Source organism: Botrytis deweyae, assembly GCF_014898535.1.
Source record: "Botrytis deweyae strain B1 chromosome Unknown BDEW_012, whole genome shotgun sequence".
In the NCBI taxonomy this organism is placed as follows: domain Eukaryota; kingdom Fungi; phylum Ascomycota; class Leotiomycetes; order Helotiales; family Sclerotiniaceae; genus Botrytis; species Botrytis deweyae.
The window spans coordinates 200,032-217,990 of NW_024066219.1; the positions used below are offsets into that span (position 1 = coordinate 200,032).

Here is a 17,959-nt window from a genome sequence, read left to right on the forward strand (position 1 = left end):
AGTTTGAACATTGTCATATTTATGGATTTCTCTCCATTAAGAGTCGCACAGAGATGGGAATACGAACTACGGGATATGAGCTGGGGAGTACAGGGCATACAATACAATTAAACTACCTATTGATGTGACATGAGACTACCCGATGCCAACTGCGGAAAATCGCTTTCAACAAGTCAAAGACTGATGAATTTACAAAACTTTGTAGGCATTTTCAATACCAATGGAGCGAAAGTTGAGGAAAGGCACAGGTTCAAAGCTTGGGTTGATGGATTCAAAATGATACTTCTTTCACGTCCACGTTAACCGTAATAACAAATGGGGTATAATGAAAAGCAAAGTGCTTTAGGACGAGCTTTTATTTATATGTGATACACCATATAGCCCAAACCCCGTAAAGATTTCCCATTCCCAGACCATGATGTAAATAATTTACTCGTCATCTTCTTCCTCATCGGCCTCAACGGTGGTTTGTGCGATACGGTCCAAATCACGTTGTCCGGATTGAGTGATACGACGACCTCCCTTCTCCTCATCTTGCTCCAAAACACCGATCTTCTCGAGGGATTGCAAAACGTGACGGTCGACAGATCCGGAGGCGTTGACGTGGTGGGATGGTCTGGAACCACGGTTCTTGGTTGAACCGTGGACCTTGGTGAGACGGCCAACACCGACGGTTTTGCGGAGGTAGATGTGACGGGCGTTGGCAGCAGCACGAACGTAGTACCAGTCAATAGATTGAGGTGGGAGCTCGTTGGATGCGCTGGTCTTGACGGTATCAACCCAACCTGCAGAAGAAAGTATCTTCGTTAGTAATCTGTAAATATCGAGCGCATGCCTGCGCAAATGTGGAAATCAAGGATGGAGATGGATAAATTAGTACGTACCTGGAATTGGGAGCTTTCCTTGTCTCTTCAAGAAAGCAGCATATGCATCAATGAACTTTTGAGCCTGAATTAACCCGTCGAATCAGCATAATTCCGTCAGCGGAGATCTTTCGACCCCCTCACACCTGCTCATTTATCGACGAGAGAAGGTAGTTTGCGAAGTTTTCAAGATTGATCAAATGGGTTGATGTAAATGATTGGAATTCCAATTCGCTGTCGCAAATCGAGTTCTCAAGTTCATTCCTCTCCAATTTCACACCTTGCAGAATTGTGTATACTTACGTCAACATCGCGAACAGTAACACCACCCATTTTTGCGGTATTTGGTAATATGTTCGAAGGGTTTGTCGATGAAGTTCTTTGGGGCGGAATGGAAATTGTCGTGGTTCGAAGTTTCAAAAAGAGATGTTGAAAATGAAAATTATCCAAAGTGCGGGCGACAAATTACGCGAGGGAGACTTTACCAAAAAGAGACTAGTGTCGAAATATCGGACTTTTCTCTCTCGACTTCCCGAATCCCGATCCTGTCTCTCGTATGGACTTTGCTATGTTTATCCGAATCACCCGAGCCGGAAACAATAATACAGATGAACCTGGCTATACGGGCCTAAAAATTTCGAGGCCTAAATGCCCGTATATAGGGGTTTCCCGTATATACAGTTTCAGCCTCGGTATTTAGCCTCGTTTTATACCTTTAGCCTCGTTTTATATCTTCAGTCTCCCCATTTTCATTAAATTTGTCATGTGAATTTATGAATTCATCATGTGATAGGCTAAAGCTTGGACCACTACCACCAATTTTTATAAGAGCATTGGGAAAATTAGGACCATATGCTCTTATATAAAGGTATGCCCATATAGGTCAATTTTACCATATAAATTTTTTTAAGGTTGAAAAATATGCCTGTATAAAGGGGATTCCCGTATAACCCCTGCCCGTATATCCAGGTTCATCTGTATAGAGTTCGATAAAAAATGAAGCTTAATTAATTAAATTCTAATAAGAAGAGCTCGATGTTGCATTAACCTCAATCTTAATATATAAACTTTAAAGATTGGTTTGAACGATCAGATCAAATCCTGTCGTATCTGAGACACAAATTGCGATATCATGCCATCTAGAATCTAGAACGGGTTCGATATCTTTGCCAATATTTTTCGTTCAATATTTTGGCATGAACTGATGCTTCGAGATGTACAGGTTGTATGGCGTCCTAAAACCCTATACAATCATTGTCCAGAGCCAGAAGCAATGGAATTTACTCTATCAATGAACTTTCGAACTTCCGAACCATTGTCCAATTCAAAGAACAGCACCGAATCTGGTCAACGTTAGATCCAACTGTAATTTTCAAAAGCCCATGTTTCAAAGTGTTCATGAACATCGAATCTCTGAAATCTACCACGGAAGTTGTTTATGTTTGAAGACAAATCATTTACCATCATGTTGTTACCAAAAAAAAAAGAATGAGTTATAATTATCATACCCGTTGTTTTGACATAAGTTTATATCTATCCAGAGCTCATGGATTCATCAGCTCATGAACTAGCTATAGGTGACGGCTTTTATCAATATTTATATCATAATATCTCGTTGAGCATTTTGAAATGTTTCACTTGTCGAAGAGTGAGAAAAAAAAATCTTCAAATTGTGTTATTATGTAGCCAGTGCATAGAATATTTTTATATGTATACAGTGTCCAAAAGTTCTAAAAACATTCGTTGAAGGGGAAATTATGTACAAAGTTCCTTCGCATGCATTTAGATGCAATTCCTTCAAGGCACTATGCTGTTTTCTGGACAGATTCGCATGTCTTATATCCTCATCCAAGGATTTATTTAAGTGATACGGAGTAGGCAGTCGTCTTGAAGACAGCATTGCTTCCTATTTTACGTTAGTTTGTCACCGAATCAGATGAGTTAGGGAGTGAACTTACCAGTGAATGGTTCGGTACCAGCTTGAATCGTCGTGAGATATTGGCTGGCTGGGTATCCTTGGCTGGAGGTCAAGTATGTAAGGAATGTCTTCAAGTCACCAGAGAAGCTATTGACTGTGCTGGAAGCGACGAAGGAATAGACTCTGGTGGCACCGTTGAGTCCAGAGTAGAGTTTCCATGACACTCCAGCGATTGTTGGGGTTGCAACGGGTGACCCGGTAGCTGAAATTGGTCCTGCACCACCCTAAAAGTCGTTAGTTTCCGCAACCAAATCAAAGCAAAAGAAAATGCAATGATAATGGAAAACTCACAAGAGCACTAAGCCAGATCATGATCTCATAGTTCGCGCTGCCAGTACCAGTAGTTGAGGAGAACAAATCGTAGGAAACGTCAGCCACGATGTTAGTGCCAGTATAGCTAGAAGGGTTTATGATCAGCTAGGTTCATTGAACAGATATGAAGTAACTAACCTCCATTTCCAAGTAGTTGGGATGGTAGAGATAGCAGAAACCTGCTTAGCTGCCATATTAAGCCCTACATTTGCATAAGACTTGACTTGGGAAGACCCTCCTGCCCATGACCAACTAGTGGACCAGACAAGAGAATTGCTCGTGTCTGAAGTGACAGTTGAGCATTGAGAGCCAGTAAAACCGGTTATATTCCAGAGATTTTGGAAGACGGTATAAGTGCCAGTTGCAACAGTATCCCATTGGCCACAGATTGTTGTAGCTCGCTTCTCAAGAGTAGGAGTAGGAGTAGGAGAGGCAACAGCAACTGTTGCCAAGACTAAAGAAACCAAGGACTGGGTGAACTTCATGGTGATAGGAGTGAAAGGTAAGAGAGTTAGAAGTGCGTGGAATGTTGAATGAAGGGAACGGAGAGCGAGCAAGGCTCATATTTATATAGAATCCATTACAAGTATCATGGTACATGCGCTCACTCGTGGAAACATTGAGAGGAATAATAGGGGATGTTGCCCAGGTAGACCCTGCGCTCAGCAGATTGACCAAGCCTAAGGGAATCGCAATATGCAACTATCTGCACGAGGACAAAGATTCTATTGTGGTACAGCTTCGGTGCCTAAGACCTTTGAATAAGCTCCCTCGCTCCCTGATTTACGAAGTATATCTAGGGTTGTTTGTGGCTGCTTGACAGCCAAGATGCTCTACCCACTTTTTTTGCTAATGAACATTTGAAATTAGGCGATTTGTAATTATACAAAGTACAACAATGATCAAGAAATCATAATATAAAAAAATATAACACTAAAATTAAAAATAGAACCTCCGGATAATTCCTTGAAGACTGACTGACCCATTTAACATCTATTCCATTCACTTAAGTGGTTGAACATCACATAATATCTTAGCATAATAAATTACAATGACCAAAAAGCAATAGACTATACAATCATAGAATTCGCTCAACTCAAATTGAGTTATGAATTAAACCATTAAACTTTTAATACGAAAAAATCTTCTTCGGAGGAAAACAAAAGTAGAAGAGTCAAAAAGGTTATTCAGTTCACTAACCTATTTGATGTCCGTTAAAATGGGTCTCATTCGGCATCCAGGGACCAGAGGCTTGAAACCGCACTTTGGCAATTCTGGCTAATATCACAGGAAACGTGGATAAAGTCGTACAACCTTGACATTTACTAGGGAACAGATCTCATGACTTACCCCGGATTCTTCAAGAGAGGCGAATAGTGAAGATTATGCCTAAATTGGACTGACGTTTATGATGATGAATGATCCCCTTCGTGGTAAAATTTCTCCATGTCTGACAACTGCAGTCGTGCAAGAATATGAGACGACCCATTCTCGAATCCTTACTTACTCGAGAGAGCTTGATTTAGCACAAAAATACATCTCAATGTTCACATATTCTGGTAAGCTGCACTACTAGAGCTTCTCACGAAACATAATTCCATCCTGCCTGTCAAGCGATGTTCGCAGATCATGAACTCAGCGCGAAGGTAACCCGAAATATGTCCTCCAATAACAATTTCCAAAAGAAATTGTGCACTCGGGACCATGCTTAGATTAATTTCATAATTCTCTTCTTTGCTGTAGATTCAGTTGTGCGGTAGATGATCTGTTTAACTCATACGGTGTTGTGCTCGAAATTGGAGTGAGATGCTTTCAGGCGTTCAATTGGTCCAAGATTTAGACGCCTGCGAGGGTTTGTTGAATTGGAAAAGATCAGAATCCGACTTGCATCATATGCGAAGCACCAGACAAATGGTGGAAATGTAGAAGAATACTTTTCAGCTCAAAGAAATATCGACTTAATATTACCTCACAGGAACCTACAAAGGGACACCAATAGTTACATCCAACGTATTGTAGTATTTTAGTATGATAACCTGACGCCAATTGCCTTTTAACTCGCTGCACTCGAAACTTGGTGTAGGATGATGAATGTTGATTTGGGTAATAGTGACGATTAATGATATTAGGATTCGAATGTGCTCTGTGGAGTTTTCATTGAACAAAGAACGTGAATGTGGCATGAAAAGGCGGTGGGGGTACTCTTGATCAGGTGACATAACCTTATTCACACGCTTGGGACTCTAGCGGCTCTGGTCTCCACACCTCACCCCAACTTCCCCTCGAGGAAATCATCAAATTCGATATCACATTGCATCATAGAAGCGCGATAATTTTCCTTTCATATCTTCATAATTGGAAACATAGAAGAGAGTCGCGTCTCTGAATACATCAAATTGCTCGAGAAAAACTGTCGATTGTATTAGATGAAAAAGATTAACGAATCATCGATATCGCGCAGAGTACAGTGACCATTGCGACAAGTTGAATAATTTAGCAAAAGTACATCTTGCTGAGGTTTCGACATCAACTATGGCGCCTGCGGCATCGGTCGCTCAGGCGACTAACAAAGTCAAACGGCCTATGTCTATTCAAACAAACGGCATCAATTCATCGACTTCGTCTCCGTCCCCATCAATGTCCGCTGGAAGACTACCATCCGGCTCCAAAAATTTCCAAAACTCAACTACAACAAATGGCGCTGGAAACTCGTCGGGAGCTCGATCTGCGAATCGAAATCGCTCGGGGCACACACTTGGTCGAGGAATCAAGAATAATAGTGCAGGTATGAGGTCTGGCAGTGTTGCAGAGGAATTCGTTATACAACAAGTTGCGCAATCACAACCATATGGTAAACCTCTTCCTACATTCAGTGGCTCATACAGATACTAAAATCTCCTAGTCAAAACTGAGCACTATATTCTTCATAAATACCGCAAAAGCCCCCCCTCCCTGATCATCCACCTTTACGCGACGCACTTCCGATTCGATCAACAACAAAACAGTTTTTCTTATACTTCTCCAATGAGAGTACTCCTGGATCACCTCAGACAGAAGACCATACCTCATGAGTTGGTGGATTATTTTATACTGAACGAAGTAGCTTTCTACGAAGGTTGCATGATTGTCCAGATCCTCGATCACAAATCTGTGGCTCCCCAACAACCCGCATCTCAACCGAAGGAGGGAAGCAAGGAAGGCGTTTCGATTCATACTCTCAGTAGTTATATTACACCGTCCCCATATGCGTCGTACCCTAGACCCGACCTAGATAAAAGTAGACCGTCAAAAGAACAAAGTAACGATGGCCCCGCGAAATCAAGGACATCTGCTCAGCAAGATAAGGAGAATATGCCTGCGCCGGGCACCTCGAACGATTCCCAGAAAAATAAAACAGTCCCTGCACCAGCAAAACTCAAAGTGACAACGTGCGTTCTCTTTCCAACACCAATTAGTACCTATGTCGAAATTGCTCGTAATTCTACTGCACCTCATACACCAGATATGGACAAGCGCCAAGAACGTTCCGAAGGAAGTGCATCAGCTACATTAGCGCAACCACCTACACCACTTGGAACTGTCCCACCAACTCCCGGCTTAAATATGCCACCAGCCGCGAAAAGATTGAAAATGGCTAAATCTGAGTTTAATTGCGGCAATATATACGCAGCAGAAGCTCAGATTATCCTAGCCACTACAGCTCCCTTGGCTCTTGAGCCTGCAAACAGCGCAACAGAATGTTCACGACTATTAGAATCATTAGCTCACCCTATGCACTTAGAGAAGCCTCCTCAGCCCAAGTCCCGTAAAAGAACAGTCGCAGAAATGGCTGCTGATGAAGCGCTTGCCGCAGATGAACAACGCTATATGCTCATTTTGGACGAACAGCGTTTTGCAACTGTTGCCCGGGGCGCCGGAGGTATCAATGTTGCTGATGGTGCTGGCCAGGCTGGTGGTGGATTCGAAGCCCGCTTTGAGAAATTTAATGCTCTCACCAATATCAGAAAGGATATCGAAGACAAGAAAGCCTTGAAGAAGGCAGCAGAAGCAGAGGCCCAGCGAAAGTCTAAGGCAGAGGAAGAGATTCAAAGGAAACAGGAGTTAGCTGAAGCTCGACAAAAGGAGATAGAAAGACGTCAACTTTTGGCAAGACAACAGGCACAGCAACAAGAAGCTCAACGACGTGCCGTAGCTCAACAGCAGCAACAGCAGCAGCATCCACAGGCTTTGCAGGGTATGCCTCCTCAAACACAAGGCCCCCATGCACATCCATCTCAATCCAATGGAATTGTTTCAAATGGTATGCAGGCGCAACGGTTCCACCCTCATCAAGGTACCCAGGCCCAAATGTCTTCACCAATCGTTCGGAATGGAACTCCGCACAGCCAGGCATCGCCGACAGTCAATAACGGTATTGGCAATAACCCAATGCAACACTCTACGTCGAGCATGGGTGGCAGCCCTCCTCGTCCAGGTTCTGTTGTTCACCAAAATCATCCTGCACCCATTGCAGCTCATGGTATGGTGGCTCAAAGAAGCCAGCAAAGCCATGCAGGAACACCTCGTATGCATAATGCGACTCCTAACATGCAATCCACTCCTTTGAACCGAGGACTCACACCAAGGATGAGCCAAGGGAGCCCACTGCAAGGCGTGATGGCCCAAGCACCTGGAATGGGCCAGATTGGAATGAACTCGGCTCAAATGCATGTTCAAGGTATAAATAGTATGTCGCCTGTTGAAACGCAACAATATTTGATGGCGTTACGAGCTCAACAACAGCAGCAGATGCAAGCTCAAAATATGAGAGTAATGCCTAATGGACAGCAATTGACTCCTCATCAAATAATGCAGCACCAACAAATGAGGCAAATGCAGATGCAAGCTAATGTTAATAACCCAAACCATCAATTAGCTCAAGGTTATCAAAACCAATTGGCTGCTATGCGACAAGCTGGTATGCCTCAGAATATGAACATGAATCAACAATTCATGGGAAATAATATGAACATGCAAAATATGCAGGGCATGGCATTACAGCAGCAAATGCAACAACAGCAGCAACAACAACAACAATTACAAATGCAGCAACAGCAGCAGCAACAACAACACCCCCAACAGCAGCAACCAATGAATCCACAGACCGCCATGGCACAACAATATATGCACGCCAACCCGATGCAAACACATCAGCAGATGGCCGCTGTATATAAGCAACTTTACAGTAGAGAGATGGCATCTGGCGCACATCCTCAAGGCCTATCAGACCTTCTGAAGAAGAAATTACAAATGCAAGCCCAGAATATAGTACTCCAAAACTTTAAAGCGAAGATGCAAGCAGGCGGGCAGCAAGGTTTCCCTCCAGGTATGCAGATGCAAAATGGTATGGGTATGGGAAGACAACCAGGCATGTAGGAGGTGTATTATACAAGTGTAATATTATGGGTAAATTCGCATTTGACCTGATCAAGGAGTTTGAGTTAGGTGCAGAAGGGGGAATACTTTGGCTTGGGCAAGGCGCATTTTAGGCATGATTATCACGGGGCACACGATTGTATATATTACTCTAGTTCGAAGATTGGAAAGAATAAGGCGACACAGGGGGATTGGCTAGGTTCGATAAAGGATTGGCGCAGCTGTATTCCAGGAATTTGGAGGTTATATGGACAGTCCACGGGTTATCTAGGTACTACTAGAACAATAAGATAGTTTGTGACTCACTATTCAAAACATTCAACGCCTTCATAAAAACCGTAAGCTTTCTTTCCGAATTAATTCCCTTCCTGTTATACATGAAGACATTACATATGTCTGATCCAAATAATGCAATACTTGTATGTTAGGCTCATTTCACAGATCACTTTTTTGTGCCTCTCTATGTTCTTTCTCCATCCTCCTCCATTCATCATCACTTCCTGTCCATTTGGGTTCTTCCACACAAAATGCTTCTCCCCATTCTAATCTCTGCTCTCTTCCTTTCCAGACATCCTCACTGCTCTTCCCCAACTCCCTATTTTTATCACTCGGATCTCCATATTTCTTCTTCTCCTTCTCAATCCATCGTGCCTTAATCAGTTTAGCCTTCTCATTATCGGCATATGTTCTCGTTTTCATACAAAACCAAAAGTCAGACCATGACTCACTACAATCTCGTGCAGAGCCATATCGATATAAATTATTGAACTGGCCGCCAAAAGACTGGCAATAGAATGCTGCATCGAAGGCTGTGCGACAGGACATGGTTGTGGGAAGGAGTTGGATAGAGAGCGGTTCCGAAGAATCACTTTGAGAAGGGGCTTGAGTAGAGGGTTGAGAATGGGAAGGCTCTGGTGGAGGTATCCGGGGTACGCGGTTATATTTTGTACTAGAAGGATGGGTGTCGGCCTCCAATTCCTGGAGAAAGGAATTCAGTTCTTGTTCTGCAATTTCATCGCGAGAGAGAGTTTTCGTTTGCGGTTTGGGTGTGGAAGATTGGGGAGATGAGACTGGATCGTTTGAATTCGAGGAAGCTGATTTCTCCGCAGAGGGAGCAGAAGATGAAAACCAGCCCATTGTGTAGGTTGTTGTCGTTGGAAATTTGTCTTTTGAGGGCTACGAGGCTGAAGCTTGTGGATCTTGGAAACAAAATTCAAACACGCGGGGAAATTCCTGCCGACTTTCACGTGACAAGGCTGTCAGTTCTTTTCGAGGTATGACGACACTGCTTCCCGTCTTTTGTTTGGCTTGGTTTGAGCCTTCTTCCAACTAACGCTCGAGGGAATTTCGTTTCTTTCTTTCGAGTGCTGTCCCTAAATAAATGGTACGACAAATCATGAAGATATACTTTCAGAGGTAGGCGCAACTATGAACAGGCGCATCTTGTTCAACCCTACGAGCGTGTCGGCGTTACGTACCCCGCGCCCTCCCATGCCTCAAACGCGTGCTTTTGGCAATGCCGGGAATTTTGCTAGAGTCGGCCTGAAAGGACTGAAGTATGATAGATCGAAGGGCATAAAAGGTGTGAGGAGAGAGAGTACGCAGATTGGGGAGAATGAAAGTGGGCATATTACTGCTGGAACTAATGAGGGTATCCTATTCTTGGATAGTGAGTTCTCATACTTCTTGATGGGGTCATAAGTTCAAAATAGCTTGCTGATGTACTTTTCCAAAGACATTTTTCCAATAAAGCTCGGATGGCTTCTTCGAATACCTTGGTATGGAAGAATGGATTCTGGCCTACCAGACATTCTTTATCGGTTCAATAATAAAGTATTTTCCAAATACGATCCTCTGAGCTTAGTGAAGCGTGCGATACCCTCCAGCGTCCCCTTAAAGGTAACCGAGATTCTACCTCGACTTAAAGAGGGGGGCGCATTCATCAAGTTCTCACACGATCGCAGCATAACGGCTCAGGAGATAGAAGGGCTTATCTCAGGATATCTGAAGGAGAAGCCAATCAAGCCTTGGTTCAACCCCTTTCGACAAATGCGAGCAAAACTTGTACGTGGGAAACCTTGGCTCGAGGATTTGTACAGATTCCCAAGCACTCGAATCCGTGTTGAATTTGTGCCTTCTACCCCTGGCGGCGAAGTAGCCGAACTTTCACAAGAGGTTATTTACAGCTTGTTCCGGAAATACGGAAAGATTGCAGAGATCTCTTCGCAGCCTTCGGATTCCAAAGTTCTACCAAAGTTTGCTATGCTTGATTTTGCTAATATAAGGCACTCGATCATGGCTAGAAATTGCTTACATGGCTTAAAAGTCACTGAGGAACTGGGTGGTGGAAAGTCTGGCACCATACTTCGACTGTCATTTGAGGCTAAGATGCAAGCCCATCATGTAAGAGAATGGCTTACCAGTCACCCACGTGTCGTTATTCCAGCTGTAGCCGCAATCCTTGCTACTGTAACCGTCGCGGTTTTTGATCCAATTCGAACCTTTTTCATCAAGGCACATATCGATCATGCTTTCAGTCTGAAGGACAATAAGATCTATGCATGGTTCGCAAGTCAAGCAAAGGACGTTTTCTCTTTCCGTGTGCACAAAGCAGAAGAAGCAAGCCTTAGTGCCATTTGGGATGATAGAAAGCAAGCTATTGAAGATTTACAAACTTGGCTTATGGAGACTGCCGATACTTTTATCGTTGTACAAGGTCCAAGAGGATCAGGCAAGAAAGAGCTCATCATTGATCAAGCTCTTAAGGGTCGACCAAATACCTTACTTATAGATTGCAAACCTATCCAGGAAGCAAGGGGCGACTCGGCCACCATTGCGGCAGCTGCTGCCACCGTTGGATATCGTCCGGTTTTCTCCTGGATGAACAGTTTTAGCAGTTTGATCGATTTGGCTGCACAGGGTACAATTGGCGTTAAATCTGGATTTTCAGAAACCTTGGACTCACAGCTTGCCAAAATTTGGCAAAACACTGCAACTGCTCTAAAACAGGTGGCTTTACAAAACCGAGAGAAAGATGACAAGGACGCTAATTTGGCTGACGATGATTGGCTTGAAGCACATCCAGAGCACAGGCCTGTGGTCGTCATTGACAATTTTCTACACAAGAATGAAGACAGTAGCATCGTTTACGACAAAATCTCGGAATGGGCAGCTGGTCTCACTACTTCTAATATTGCTCATGTCATTTTCTTAACAAACGATATCTCTTACTCTAAGTCCTTGAGTAAAGCGCTTCCTGATCGAGTTTTCAGGCAGATAGCGCTTGGTGATATCACACCTCAAGTAGCCAAGAAATTCGTCATCAGTCATTTAGAAAACGATCCAGAAAACCCTAAAGACAAGACGGAGAAGCTTTCGGAATCTCAACGTCGAGAAGATCTTTCAGAACTGGATGAGTGCATCGAAGTCCTAGGAGGCCGATTGACCGATCTAGAATTCTTGGCACGTCGATTGAAAACTGGACAAACTCCGAAACGCGCCGTGGCTGAGATTGTCGAGCAAAGCGCTTCAGAGATCATGAAAATGTATCTATTATCTGCTGAGAAGGGAGATCGGAAATGGTCAGTCGAACAAGCATGGTACCTGGTCAACTCTCTTGCTGAGAACGATACTCTACGATATAACCAGGTCTTACTCTCTGATACATTTAAATCATCCCTTACATCATCGGCATCGAACGGAGAAAATGTTCTCGAAGCACTCTCCGCAGCGGAATTGATCACGATCAAGACCTTCAAAGGTCGTCCACAAAGTATCAAAGCTGGGAAGCCAGTATATCAAGCTGCCTTCAAGATGTTAAGCGAAGATCGTGTTTTACGAAGCAGACTTGATTTGGCAGTTCTCACCGAGCTAACTAAGATTGAAACGAAGAGTATTGATAAGTATGAGAATGAATTAGTCATGCTCGGTACTTTACCTAAGCAGCCTCATGAGGTTGGTCCTCGTATCCAATATCTACTGGACAAATTAGCGGCGAGTCAAAGAAAGGTTGAAGCTTGGGAAAAGGAAATGGGATATTTGAAGAAGGTTTTGATGGTCGAATATTGAGATAAAAGAGCATTATATTTAGCATATACCCAACTCAATTAATGTATAAGTATGTCAATTGCAATATGAATTCTGGTCTAATATCCCAGTGGTGAGTTAGACTATGAAATATTGTAACGTTTGAGCCAGCGGTCTATGGCTCGCTCATTTTAGTGACTATCCGCGACATCGCATGCATTTCAATTATGTCCTTAATACTCAACTTCTCCCTACAGAAGTAGGCGCCGATAATGCTATTTTCAACTTGATGGTCCGGAAGTAGCCGATTAAAGCCTACCTACTGTACTAGTTACATAGTTGAACATTTGTATTGTTGCTATATTCCTTTAAATCACTGTGCGTGAATTTGATTCACTGGTTTGAGATCACCTCAAAGATACAAGATCAATTAAGGGCATTTGTTGAGAGTTCTTTGTCAGATCTACTCCATCAGAAAATCACTTCAAATTATTGAATGCGTTTTGAACCACAATTTCAAAAATTCTTATCACAATGATTGTCATCGTACCTGTAATGTGATTTGAAGCCGAGCTTGAATTGGAAATTGTTAGACATGTGTAGGCAGAGAATATGGCTACTGGTGATGGTACTAAATTCACATAGAACTTTGACTGGCTACAACCTGTTATTCACCTAAACTGTCATACCACTCATGTAACTGCAATACAAGCAACAAGCGAACACTACTAGCGCGCCTTTAGCGAGGAACTTTGCATTTGTATTCTTCCTCCTTTCCTTTAAAGTCGCCCTTCTTCTCAGTCTAGAATAACTTAAATCAACTCTTTACAATACACAAACATTCAAAGACTCCAAACACACAATTCATTCTATCTTAAAACAACAGCAATGGCTTCCCAAGTCAAATTCTTCGTCGCCTTGTGCTTCATTCTCATCAACGTTTTGGTCAATGTCCAAGGCTACGAATTTACAATTGGTCCTCATGCTGATGTTGATATCACAAAGGTAAGCTAAAACCTAGCTCATTTATCATTTGAGCTAGCTAACAAACCTAGTTTGAGGCCACACTCACTGTCCCTCCATTCTCTAAAGTCGGCATACACAAAATCGGAGCAGGTTGCACCAATCAAACTCACAGTTATGCTCATGAGAATCGTCTCAGCGATCATAACCCTGGTAAATGGGAAGTGGATATGATGCAGTATGTATTTCTGACGTTGCAAATGACATTAGGAAGCTAACTGGTAGCTTCATAGTGGTAATGGTGGTATTGCCACAGACAACAACATTTTGCCAGGCGATAAGATTTACAATACTTTTGAGTACAACACTGGAACTCATGCTACTATCAACAATGTCACTATCGTACCTGGTTCCCAAGGCATCAACGCCGGTCAGAAGACAAGAACAAAGATTGACGTAGTAAATATTCGTAAGTGTCCTTGAAAGGTTTGCTAGCAGTACTAATTTGTAAACAGCACAAGAGGTTCCCACTGCTGGAAAGTTGAACGTTGTAAGTTTGATTAGATCCTGTTTTCTTCAGATGACCAGCCTCTAACTTAATACCATAGGTCAGACTTTACTTCCGTCCAAGTGCTGGCGCTGTTTGGGATGTTGGACCAATTGTCTGGGAGAATGTTATCATCACTTCTCGAACAACTGATTCTTCGTGGTGCAGTGACAGGTAAGCTCTTTGATCCCTATATTCACGATTCAGGACTAACGTATCAATAATCTAGTTGGAAAATCAGTGATGATCTTAGTATTGCAGGTGGTAACAAGTTTTGGGGAGAAGGAGACCAAACAATGTGCCAGTATGATCGTATGACATGGGAACCTAAGAAAGGTAATTGATCCATGGGTAGGAGTATGGTACACAATATGGTGAAGATGGTCTGGACTTACGGGATAGACAATATTCGTTTCGTGGGATATTCTGATCAAGAACTCCATAAATTGTGTATCAGCGCATTGGCTTTGATATCCTGAGGGATGTTTAAGTCCAATAAAGAAAAATATAATAACATTCTCATTTATTAATATCCAAAGTCTCCATAATGCAATGAAACTGGTGATCTGCTTTCCCAAACATTTGTTGACTCTTCTTTCCTCACACCCGAGTACATGCATATGCTCTCCGCTTCAACTGAAAATCCACATTTCAACGAAATCTCCCTACCCCGATCATCCCAGCTCCCACTTTCACCTTGCAGATATTACGACTAGTCAACATTCCACCGACTTCATGTATTGCGTTAGTAGATATTAATAAACATGTGCATACTGACTATTTTCGTCCAACTCTTCCAAAGTCTCCCAGACCAATCAAATGGGAGATCACCCGTTCAAACTCTGGTAGTCCCAACATTATTTTGCCAGCTAGCCTTCACCATTCAACTCCTTCTCAAGTGCCAACTGGAGTGTTATATTTTTGTAAGGAGCACGTGCAAATTACGCTAGTTTACTAGCCTATCTAGCGTACACTCTGACCAATTCCTCCACCATATGCATGTTGCCACAGATTTCTCTTTGACCTCATCAACAACATATATCTTCCACTGCTAATAATCTTGACTTTCTTATTCATTCTCTTATTTGGTGCGAAAGTCTCATGTTTACATCACTTCTAAGAATCCAGCTTGCGCTTGCCATGGTCAAAATGTTTTACATGCATCTATATTTAATCCCCTGTGGTAGTAAAGTTAATATCTAGGTACGAAAAGAAATTCAATATAAATCTTTATATAATATAATGTATTATATTAATATTTTCTGTATTATTGATAAAATAAATATTTTGTTAGTAACGAATATAATCAATTCAAAATAAGAACTATTTATTATTGAATTTTGATAAATATAAAGAAAACAAGGGTTCTAAAGGGTTTTAGAGATTTCGAGTGTAGGGAAGGTGAATGGAAGAGAAGTGAGTATAGAAATTAAGAGAAGGAGGGGAGCAAGTGTAGAAACTAAGAGGAGGAGGGGAGTGAGTGTAGAAGTTAAAGGGGGGGCGGAAGGCATTAGCCGAAAGTTTACAAGGGAGGTTCATTCATCTCACTTTCGATTTATGTTTTAATTAGAAAATTTATTATTATATTATATAGTATAGAATGTTCTAAATTAACAATAATATAATCCGATTTTAATATAAATATCTGAAAGTGATTGCTTTAGGTTAGAACTTTCGAAAATCAATAAATTTCGAAAATTCATTAAGACCTTATTGATTGAAATAAGTTTCATTAGGTACCTATATAGATTTAGATTAATCATATTAATACTTTAAGAACTATCTTTTCAATATAGTATTAACTATTGAGATTTTAATTATATTTGATGAAGTGGTTGCTTCGTTAATCATAGATTATGTCACTATAGGGATCTACTCAAGCCAGAACTCCTGCCCCTTGTTGTCACCAGCTTGACATGCTTCCAGAATTTCACCCTCCATGATACCTTCAGCGTAACTGACATGAAATGTTAATTTTTTGTCTTTGGATCAAAAAGGACAATCTCGCCAATCTCCAACAAGCTTGTACCTTTCTCCTGGTGGTCCAGGTTCAGCTTCTACACAATCAACTTGGATTTCCCGAAGCAAAAAAGGCACAGTGCTGCCAAATAGCACGACCAGTAGATCACCACTTCTAACACTCTCCGGGCCAAGACAATTAAAGAATCGTCGGCAATTAAATGCTACAGTTTTCCCCCTCGAGCTTTCCCAACACATATTTTGAGAAAGCCGCAGTTCTAGGTCGCAATCTATGACGGAGTCTATGACAATACCCCATACTTTCAAAATCCTGAGGTCGCTAGAGAACGTAAATGGGTGGTCGTCCAGAACATACTTGCCTCCAGCATTATATGCTTGTGATGCATCGTGTGGGTCCTGCAGTGTGCTTTGCTGCATGGCATCTCTAGACTCAAGGGCAATTGGTCGACGAAGCGCATATAAATCTAGGGTCCATGATGACAGATTCTCAGAATTATCGGCTGAAAAGGCACTCTCAAGTATAGTGAGATTTCGATACTTTTTTAAAACATACACTGTTAGTTTTTTTGCCCATCTCCGCTAGAGAAAGACTATAATCCTGCTGCAAGGAAAGATCTGATCGCTCTTTATCGCCCAGTAAATTAAAGAGCGCATATAGCTTATCTCGATAGTCGAATGAAATGTGCCTTCTAGAGAGAAAAAGTAAGGTCGCGAGTTCGAGTTCCATCCTACCATTCTTTCTATACCGATATCGAAGAGTCTGAAGGGCGATTATGGCATCCCACGCGGCTTCATCTGCCTTGAAATATTCATTTGACACGATAAGTGGTAGCCGGCACTCTAAGTCTAGCTTTTTGCGACGCAATTCTCGTACGTCGTGCCAATCATCAAATGATGAAGCGTGGTGGCCACACATTACTGTTAATTCTGTCGCCACAACTGACTCTTGTATCGATCATGCTCTACACCATAGACTTCGTCTAAATAGGGCATCTACTGCATCCCAAGTCTCCCATCAAGGAGTCAAATACCCGTTGAGTGAGTTCTCCGTGTTCAGCACGCTCATGGCTTTTAGATTCGCTAGTTGTTGTCTCTGAGTTATTTCCCGACTCACCAAGCCACTGTATGACTATCCGGGCCTGACTACAGACTCTTTCCATTATTCTCATCTGAAAGCTGCTCTCTTCATAGTTCTGCATATCGCAACTAATTGTATCTATCCAAAGTATGCGAGACTCAGTCTTGTCTCTCAAATCTCCTAAAATAGAATGCAAATTTGGCCTCAGATATATAGAAAATCCATTGCCGTATACTTTCAGCATTTCCTTATTACTTTCACCCCATAAACGTGATAAAGCAGCATAATCCGGACTGTTATCAAGCGAATCAGTACATATGCCGCATTTAAGCGGCGAGTCAGGATCGTTGGATGGTAACAAAATTACAAGCCTAGTAGCATTCGGACAGTGTCCTAAAATCGTTATGTACGGTGTTTTCTGAGAATTTATGCTTCTCTCCGATAAACCAGAGTCGTTGAATGGGAACTCTAAATCTTGAAGGGCAACTAGAACTTCCGCGTACATCTTTGGAGTGAATTTATCCGCAAAGCTTCTCAAGCGCGCAGTCTCCATAGATACAACCTCTGGGCGTCGCCGGTAAAGAATGGGGCTCGCAATACTATTGTGCAAACGCAAAGAATCGGCCGTAGTGCGCGCTCTTAAATCATGAGAATCTGTGTTCGCTGTCATATGCATGGACCAAGAATACCAGCAATACTCTCGTAAATGAAAAGCAGCAGTGCGCCCATCCTTATTTTTGGAGCAATGGAGGAGGTAAGAAAGACAGGCTTGTGCTATTATTTGGTGCTCCTTATAT

At 42.3% G+C, this 17,959-nt stretch overlaps 8 protein-coding genes across 8 annotated transcripts; 3 read left to right on the forward strand and 5 right to left on the reverse strand.

Annotated features, from left to right (window-relative positions):
- Positions 1-429: 429 nt before the first annotated feature.
- Positions 430-1,196, reverse strand: EAE98_005879 (uncharacterized protein; the record flags this gene model as incomplete). Its single annotated transcript, XM_038953501.1, has 3 exons — positions 430-785; positions 885-948; positions 1,167-1,196. The coding sequence occupies 3 exons, from the start codon at positions 1,194-1,196 to the stop codon at positions 430-432; spliced, it is 450 nt and encodes a 149-aa protein (XP_038809896.1).
- Positions 1,197-2,719: 1,523 nt separating this feature from the next.
- On the reverse strand, positions 2,720-3,638 carry EAE98_005880 (uncharacterized protein; the record flags this gene model as incomplete). Its single annotated transcript, XM_038953502.1, has 4 exons — positions 2,720-2,769; positions 2,822-3,065; positions 3,133-3,238; positions 3,292-3,638. 4 exons carry the CDS (start codon positions 3,636-3,638, stop codon positions 2,720-2,722), a joined length of 747 nt encoding a protein of 248 aa, XP_038809897.1.
- A 2,047-nt stretch (positions 3,639-5,685) lies between these two features.
- EAE98_005881 (uncharacterized protein) lies at positions 5,686-8,568 on the forward strand (the record flags this gene model as incomplete). Its single annotated transcript, XM_038953503.1, has 2 exons — positions 5,686-6,004; positions 6,056-8,568. 2 exons carry the CDS (start codon positions 5,686-5,688, stop codon positions 8,566-8,568), a joined length of 2,832 nt encoding a protein of 943 aa, XP_038809898.1.
- Positions 8,569-9,003: 435 nt separating this feature from the next.
- Positions 9,004-9,705, reverse strand: EAE98_005882 (uncharacterized protein; the record flags this gene model as incomplete). Its single annotated transcript, XM_038953504.1, has 1 exon — positions 9,004-9,705. One exon carries the CDS (start codon positions 9,703-9,705, stop codon positions 9,004-9,006), a length of 702 nt encoding a protein of 233 aa, XP_038809899.1.
- A 291-nt stretch (positions 9,706-9,996) lies between these two features.
- EAE98_005883 (uncharacterized protein) lies at positions 9,997-12,636 on the forward strand (the record flags this gene model as incomplete). Its single annotated transcript, XM_038953505.1, has 2 exons — positions 9,997-10,237; positions 10,304-12,636. The coding sequence occupies 2 exons, from the start codon at positions 9,997-9,999 to the stop codon at positions 12,634-12,636; spliced, it is 2,574 nt and encodes an 857-aa protein (XP_038809900.1).
- An 846-nt stretch (positions 12,637-13,482) lies between these two features.
- EAE98_005884 (uncharacterized protein) lies at positions 13,483-14,474 on the forward strand (the record flags this gene model as incomplete). The annotated part of the gene is made up of 6 exons (XM_038953506.1): positions 13,483-13,599; positions 13,650-13,795; positions 13,851-14,026; positions 14,073-14,107; positions 14,166-14,278; positions 14,334-14,474. The coding sequence occupies 6 exons, from the start codon at positions 13,483-13,485 to the stop codon at positions 14,446-14,448; spliced, it is 702 nt and encodes a 233-aa protein (XP_038809901.1). The 3' UTR covers positions 14,449-14,474.
- Positions 14,475-15,976: 1,502 nt separating this feature from the next.
- Positions 15,977-17,000, reverse strand: EAE98_005885 (uncharacterized protein; the record flags this gene model as incomplete). Its single annotated transcript, XM_038953507.1, has 3 exons — positions 15,977-16,061; positions 16,134-16,597; positions 16,638-17,000. The coding sequence occupies 3 exons, from the start codon at positions 16,998-17,000 to the stop codon at positions 15,977-15,979; spliced, it is 912 nt and encodes a 303-aa protein (XP_038809902.1).
- Positions 17,001-17,137: 137 nt separating this feature from the next.
- On the reverse strand, positions 17,138-17,832 carry EAE98_005886 (uncharacterized protein; the record flags this gene model as incomplete). The annotated part of the gene is made up of 2 exons (XM_038953508.1): positions 17,138-17,145; positions 17,199-17,832. 2 exons carry the CDS (start codon positions 17,830-17,832, stop codon positions 17,138-17,140), a joined length of 642 nt encoding a protein of 213 aa, XP_038809903.1.
- Positions 17,833-17,959: the final 127 nt, after the last annotated feature.